Raw genomic sequence first — 7,500 nt, 5'->3', positions numbered from 1 at the left:
GCGAGGTGATCTTCCCGACTCCACAAATCCGTTTAATATCCCGCCGCGGTTCATTTCCTCGCCATTGTGCAGTTTCCCCCCACATTGTCATTGCGCCATCCCATCCGCAGCAATCATAATCATTTCTCCTCAAATAAGCACCGGAAGGAGTCTCTCTCTTCCCGATTTCGGCGCGAAAACAAAGCGTGATTATCTCACGGCGCCGGATTACGCTCGGTGCCGGGCTCAGGTAGGCGTTGCAGGCACTCGGGCGAACGCGAGAACGGCTCTCGGGTTACCAGGACGGTTCCGAACATCTGTCTCTAAATCCTGGTTATGCCGTCGGTGTATGGGAGTGCGTGCAGCTACAGGAAGTGATTAGGTGCGACTCTAAAGAGAAAAAAAGGGGGAAGAGAAAGGAATATAAAGAAAGTAAACGCGGACTTTTTTTTTCATCCCTCTCACGTTGTGTAAACATGTGCCCCGCTCGGCGTGCTGCTTACATTTGGAATGCATGATTCAAAGATTGTGGATTACTAGGGCTAAACAAAAGGAAGTTAGGGACCTTCTCTCTCTCTCTTTTTTTTTTTCTCTCTCTCTCTTTCTCCTCCCCCCCCCTCTCTCTCTCTCTGTCTCTCTCTCTCTCTCTCTCTCTCACTCTATCTTTCTCTCTCTCACTCTCTCTCTCTCTCTCTCTCTCTCTCTCTCTCTCTCTCTCTCTCTCTCTCTCTCTCTCTCTCTCTCTCTCTCCCTCTCTCTCTCTCTCTTTCTCTTCTTTCTTTTATTCCCTCTCTCCATCCTATTTTTCTTTCTCCTCTTTCTTTCTTTTTATTTTCTGTCTCCATTCTCTATCTCTCTCTAATATGTCTCTATCTAATACTGTTGGGGCAATGAGGATAACAAAATGCCGAGAAAAGACCATTGTCAGTAATCATACCATGTCTTTTTATTATCATCATTGTTATTATCATCACCATTATTGATCATCACCATCATCATCATTATCATTATCATTATAATTAATATTATTGTTATTACTATTATTATCATTATTATTATTATTATTATTATTATTATTATTATTATTATTATTATTATTATCATTATTATTATTACTATTAGCATTATCATCATTTATGTTATTATTATTATTATTATTATTATTATTGTTGTTGTTGTTGTTTTATTACCATCATTTTGTTATCATCATTATCATGATTATCATTATCACTATGATTAATATCAATATTGTTATTATCATTACTATCATTTCTATTACTATGATCATTGCTGTTATCATTTTCTGTATCAATATCGTTATCATTATCATTATTATCTTGATTACCATTATCATTATCATCATTAGTAGTAGTAATACTAATAGTAATAGCATTATTATAATAATCATTATCATTACTTTTATTACCATTATCATTATTTGCTATTATCATTGTTACATATATTATATAATCATTACTTTCATTATAATTTTATATAAAATATTTCTCTAATTATTTACGTTTGCATATTATCGTAATTATATTTTTTTATTTATCAATTTTGGAATCAGCAGCCGAAATTAAGTTAAACAAAAAGGTTATACGTCACTAATGACTCTAAAATGGTCTTGTTCTTATATTAAAAGGAACCATTTACGGTCTTTTCATTATTGAGCGTCCGGGTTATGAATGTATGAATAGAATCTCACACCACTGGACAATCATAATCATAACAATAATAAAATGTAGTATTAAATCGTACAAATCCATCAGCATGCGCTTAAAATCTCAGAAAAAAAAATGTTTTGCAATCAGTTTTATTATCTCGTTGATGGTGGTGATGGGGGCCTGGACTCGATGGGGGCTTGGAGACGAGTTTGGTGATTGTGCTTTTATATATATATATCTATATATATATGTGTGTATATATAATATATATAATATAATTACAATGAAGTGAATCAAATAGAAAGAAAGAAAAACAAACAAACAAGAAACACTGTCATGCTTGGCAGCTGCATTAGGTGTGTTTGTAAATTTTACACTGGGACCTCTTGACATGTTCATGGGCTTCTTATACTGCCTTTGTTTACTCCTAGTTGTGGGGATTGCAGCTGAGGAACCGCTGTTATATACCGTAAACAACTCTCCAAATAAAACAAGTAATATATCATTAGATGTTTATTTATCCACCCAAAACGAGATAAAGCACAGGAATCTTGCATCGTCGGTAACAGAGACAGGAAATATTAATGAAATTCCTGCTCTTCGTGATCAGGCATATCATTTCACGTTGTCAGAAGTTACTGGACATCTCCGAGAGCATATGGAGATGTTGGGTTCGTTCGGAGGAAATATGTTCCTTCGAGCCTGGAAGAAAAAGAAAACATACAAAAGTAGAGGTTATGTGTGCAGTCACGAACCAAAGTCGCGGTGCATGAATGAAGCTTCGAAACCCTCCTTACTTATCGATACGTGTCATATTATTCATCTGTGTTACATGAGTTGCGTTACTGACTTTAAACATCGACTTGGATAAATAATGTATTTGCCATGGTATAATGTTCGTAATACATTGATACACGATACTAGTAATTGAAATGATGCACTTTTTACTCCCAATAACCGTATTTGGCACCGGTATGGTCATCATCTTCGATACAACAATTATAGGAAGGCTTCTGAGAGTGTTATTTTTTTATAATAATTTCGAATACATGCATACTTAACTGTACATTACAATCCACATACCAGTTTGTTAAAATTGCGAGAGGCTCGGCTCAATGAATATTCACATATATGGACATGTTTATGCACAGAAATGCATATTTAAGATATTCAGTTGTTTGTGTGCATATGCATAAATATTCATTAGATCAGGGCTTTCGCGACTTTAACAAACTGGCCTTATATCTGATGTTCATTTATTCATTGCAAGGAAAAAAAACATAAGCTTTATTTACTTGTGAACATGAAAAAGAAAAAAAAAGTGAAAAAATATATAGAGCATAAAAAAGTAACAAATAAATAATAATAATAAAAACATATAACAAAATACATTCTAAAACTATCAAAGCTCTCCTAGAAAGCCGCCCACCCTTGCGAACTCGGGAAGCCCATGTCCAGGCAGCCGGAGGCGCAGTCGGGGCAGCCGCCGGTGAAGAAGGTGTCCCAGTCGCTGCAGGGCCACGCGTGGAACCTCTCCTCGGCGCTGCGGGCCCTTAGGCTCTCCACCCAGTAGGCTGTGGCGCGGGCGTGGCTGCAGCCGCCTAGGGAGGGATGGGCGGGTTATGGGGGAGAAAACATAAAAGAAATTGCTTTTATTACCATTTAACGAAGGAGATAAACATTGAAATAACATCCGTGAATACAAATGGTAATTATAAAGATGCCATAATCCAAGAATACGGCAATGATAACCACGGGATATAAGATCATATAAAAACATTCTCAGCTATTACAGTACACCACATCTCCCTCCATGTCCTCCTTCCTTTCCCTCCATTCTAACACACCCTTTGCCTCCCTTTAGACACAACCTCCCCAACCAGTTCCTCACCGAAGAGATCAAGCCAGTCGCTCCGGATGCCACTGGAGGAAGCGTGATCCGCCAGCGTGCAGCCCGGCTGGTGCATCCCGCCGTTCGGGTAGAAGTCCGTGTGCCCGACGGCTTCGAAGAGAGCTATGCATCCCTGTGAGTGTGGCAAGAGGTTGGTGAGAACTGAGAAGGGGTTTGGTCTATCGCTAATTATTCGATTAATGAATATGCTCTCTTTAAGGGGAGGGGGTGGTTGGGCGGTGAAAATACTATGTGCGTGATTCAATGGTTTGGGAAGGGGGAGGGGAGGAGTTGTATCAATAGAAAATGCAGATAGTTTGGAAATGATATAAGGTTAATAGAGAAGAAGAATGAGATTTTTTTTCGGCTTGTAGGGGGAAAAGCTATATGACGGACACACTGAAAGAGGAGGGAAGGTTAGGTAAAAGGATACAGATAATTGGGAAAGGATGGCTCTTTTGAGGAGACATATGCAACCTGGAAGCATTTTGTGAAGTTAGTGAAAAGCGGAAAAGATTCTGTTGGTAATGAAGTGATGATATCTAAATGGAACACAAAAGAGAGGGGAAAGTATGGGCTTAGGAAAATAAATGAAATAAGAGATATATAACATTAACAGCTTAGGAAAACGCAGAGAAATCATGAAATATTACGTCACAAGAATCCTTCTGACATTAAACTCAAAACGCAAATCTTGATCACCTCGATAAGGGGCCCGCTGTTGGCATGCAGGATATCCACGAAGGCGGCGTCCGACCTGTCTATGCGAGCGTCGGAGGACTTGTTGTAGAAGAGCGGGCCGGCGGGGTCGAGGCCTGGGGTGTCGGGAGGTTGCTTTATTTTTGGTCTGTTTATGGCATAAGTTTATCGCGTTTTTATATAGTTATTTGTAGCAGGATACATGGAACATTCATCTACATGGAAGTAAAGAAAGTTAAGTAAAATGCAAGGGCAGATTTCCGTTGCTGACTAAAATAACAAACATAACAGTCGGTTAGGATTCATTGAAATAAAGCGTGTGTATACTCTTGACATGATAATTGCAGACACCATCTGTCTTTCTAATCTAAATATGTAAAAGCAAAGCCACAGAGGTCCAGTAAAGTTTGCGACACTTTCCGAGTGGAGCTACTGCGGTGGGATAGAAAGAAATGAGTACATATTCTGGAACACAAATGAAGATGGATGATGTTTAGATTTATCTTATACAAATGATATTACTAAAGATGACGATGAGTCGGATGGCAGAGTCGGCGTGTTGTTCCCATATTCAGGGGCCGTAAATAATCCACGGAAGGCCTAAATTTCCCTGGTTAGGTAATTTCACTCGCACTAACCAAAAGTAAGCCTTCAACAACTCCACATAATGTCCATTGAGAACACTCACACTCACTCAGACTCATTTCAGCGATGAATAGCACACGCTACACATTTTTTTTCGGTGAAATGATTACATAGACACATATTCGCTCCGTAAAGTGAGAACACGCACGAGACTCATTGTCCCGGTTAAAATGAACATCAAAGTATTCCCTCCCACCTGTTACTCGCGCCACCTGCCCAGACGTGACGCGCTTCCCCGTCATGCCGGCCGTGTGCGCCCCGAGCGAGTGCCCGACGATGTGCAGCTGCGAAGCCTGGAGCCCCGTTATGTCGTGCAGCCAGTCCAGCAGGCCGGCGGTGTAGTTGCTCACCTGGGGGCAAAGGGAGCCTTATGCAATCAAAAGGGAGGAGAGTTTTATTAGGAAAAGAAATGAGGTGATTGATGCAGCGGCGGAGCATGGGGTGTCAGCCTCCAGGCAGAGCAAGCATTGCGTCCCCTCAACCGTCGGCGCTTATCTCCCCGAGGCCCTTCCACCAGGCCATTGCTGAACCTCTTAACCTACAACAGGGGAATCTTTAGAAAATAATGATTAAAGTAAAATACATTTAATGACATCTTATTACGAAGAATTTTGCGCCAAGGGCAACCGCCCGTGTCGGCCGCCCACACTACATCATCGGAATAATGGGTGCATGTCACTGACTCAGTGCAAGAATTCCCTGTCTGCCGAGAAGTCACATTATCAGTTACACAATTCTTCGAAGAAAACTGGCATAACCAGCTTCCCAAAAATAGTATATAGATTCCATCAAAACAGCAAAGCATTGTACGTCCCTCTCGAATTTTTAAACAACTAATCTTAGGCGCTCCTTAAACGGGAATACGAAAACAACAAAGTTACACATACCCTGTAGACATTTTCGACGGCGTAATTATACCATGGCGGAACAACCATCGTTTGCCAGTCCACAGAAATCACATTCGCATCGCTCAGTTTCAGCAGCTCTGGGTCAGAAAAATATGTTTCTACGTGAAATTCGCGGCGGTTTTGAATCGAATGAGGAGAAACTGATGTTCTTTTTTTAATTAAAGGTATGTGGATGAAGAAGCTACTGGATTTCACGACTATTTTAGTGAAATCATATATCCATGCAACAAAATTTTAAACAACTATGAAGCAAGTTAAGATTCATAGCCCCCTTTCTTGCCTAAACGTTGTAAATAGCTCATGCACAAAAACACATAGATTCATAGAAAAGAAATAAGACTAGACAATAAGATTGAAATCAGAATCAGCCAAAATCAAGGATACCAAACCTGTCATGGAGTCCACTCAGTTAAGAAAAAAAAAAAAGCATAACAAAGAATACTAAAACGAAAAACAAGGACAACAACCTCATAAGATCTGTCCTAATATCCACACAGGTAGGTAGCGAAAACAGAAGCAAGAGCAAAGAACGAGAAGCAAAGGCAATAACAAGACAATGGACCACGAAACAAAAAAACTAAACAAAAAATAACAATATCAAAAACCACACAGAGAAAAGAGCATCAAGAACCAGGCGACTAGAGAAGAGAAGCAGAGCCATATTACGCCTGTTTCGGCTTCCACACAACTGCAAAATAAAATTAGAAACAAAACAAAGACTCGGAGAATAAAATACTAACCACATCAGACACGGACACAGATCTAAAATAAAACAAACAAAAACACAAACAATAGAGAACCAGGATACCAGAAACAAGAACAAGGACCACATCAATATATTTGGACTTCCACACAACCAGAAAACAAACAAAAAAAAAAGAATTTGAATTTCGCAAAATAAAACAAAAGCACGAAAAAAAAGAAAGAAAAACAAGCATTACACCAGACCTGTCTTAGACTTCCACACAATAAGAAAAGAAAAGCACAAGAAAAACAAAACCTCGAGAAACTAAACAAAACAAAACAAAACAAACAAAAAAAAACACCCCCTCCAAGCAAAACAAAAGAAAACAAGAAGAGCTTCCCGCCGCCGGACCTGTCTTGGAGTCCAGGATCCAACCGCACTCGCCGAAGTCGTTGAAGCCGTGATAGAGGACGTAGGTCGGGCGGCTCCCGACGAAGGGCGAGCCGGAGAGGGACTCGGCGTCGTCGGGAAACAGGCGGTAGTAGTCGCCGTTGCCGGAGTTCGAGCTGGAGTGGGCCAGGGCGGGCGGGTGGGTGGGTGGTTGGGCGGGGTGGGGAGAAGGTGGTGGGTGGGGTAGGAGTGGGTGGGGAGAGGTGGGGGGAAGGAAGGGTAGGAGTGAGTGGGGGGAGGTGGGGAGAAGGAAGGGTAGGAATGGGTAGGGCGAGAGGGTTGGGGTAAAGGCAGGGGTGAGGGCAGGATGAGAGCAGGGTGAGGGCAGGATGAGGGCAAGGTGAGGGCAGGATGAAGGCAGGGTGAGGGCAGGGTGTGGGTAGGGTGAGGGTAGAGTGAGGGCCGGGTGAGGGTAAGGTGAGGGCAGGGTGAGGGTAGGATGGTACTATGTAAGCATATATACACATATGATAAAACACACACACACACACACACACACACACACACACACATATGTACTGTATAAATATAATTCAACTCAACCATAATGTAGAACAAGCAAGTTGCACTTTTTAT

At 41.1% G+C, this 7,500-nt stretch overlaps 1 protein-coding gene across 1 annotated transcript in view; it reads right to left on the bottom strand.

Annotated features, from left to right (window-relative positions):
* Positions 1–2,146: 2,146 nt before the first annotated feature.
* The window catches only part of LOC125040956 (pancreatic lipase-related protein 2-like), an 8,175-nt gene continuing 2,821 nt past the window's right edge, over positions 2,147–7,500 (bottom strand). Inside the window, exons 3-9 of the mRNA XM_047635760.1 lie at positions 6,886–7,040; positions 5,769–5,866; positions 5,078–5,231; positions 4,240–4,352; positions 3,538–3,670; positions 3,076–3,247; positions 2,147–2,348 (exon numbers count right to left, since the gene is read on the bottom strand). Coding sequence (XP_047491716.1) covers positions 2,282–2,348; positions 3,076–3,247; positions 3,538–3,670; positions 4,240–4,352; positions 5,078–5,231; positions 5,769–5,866; positions 6,886–7,040 — 892 coding nt within the window. The 3' untranslated portion in view covers positions 2,147–2,281. The remainder of the gene's footprint in view (positions 2,349–3,075; positions 3,248–3,537; positions 3,671–4,239; positions 4,353–5,077; positions 5,232–5,768; positions 5,867–6,885; positions 7,041–7,500) is intronic.

The sequence above is a fragment of the Penaeus chinensis genome, chromosome 29 (genome assembly GCF_019202785.1).
Source record: "Penaeus chinensis breed Huanghai No. 1 chromosome 29, ASM1920278v2, whole genome shotgun sequence".
Taxonomy (NCBI): Eukaryota; Metazoa; Arthropoda; class Malacostraca; order Decapoda; family Penaeidae; genus Penaeus; species Penaeus chinensis.
Note: the sequence above shows the minus strand (reverse complement) of the source record. Positions and strands in the feature narration are given on the sequence as shown.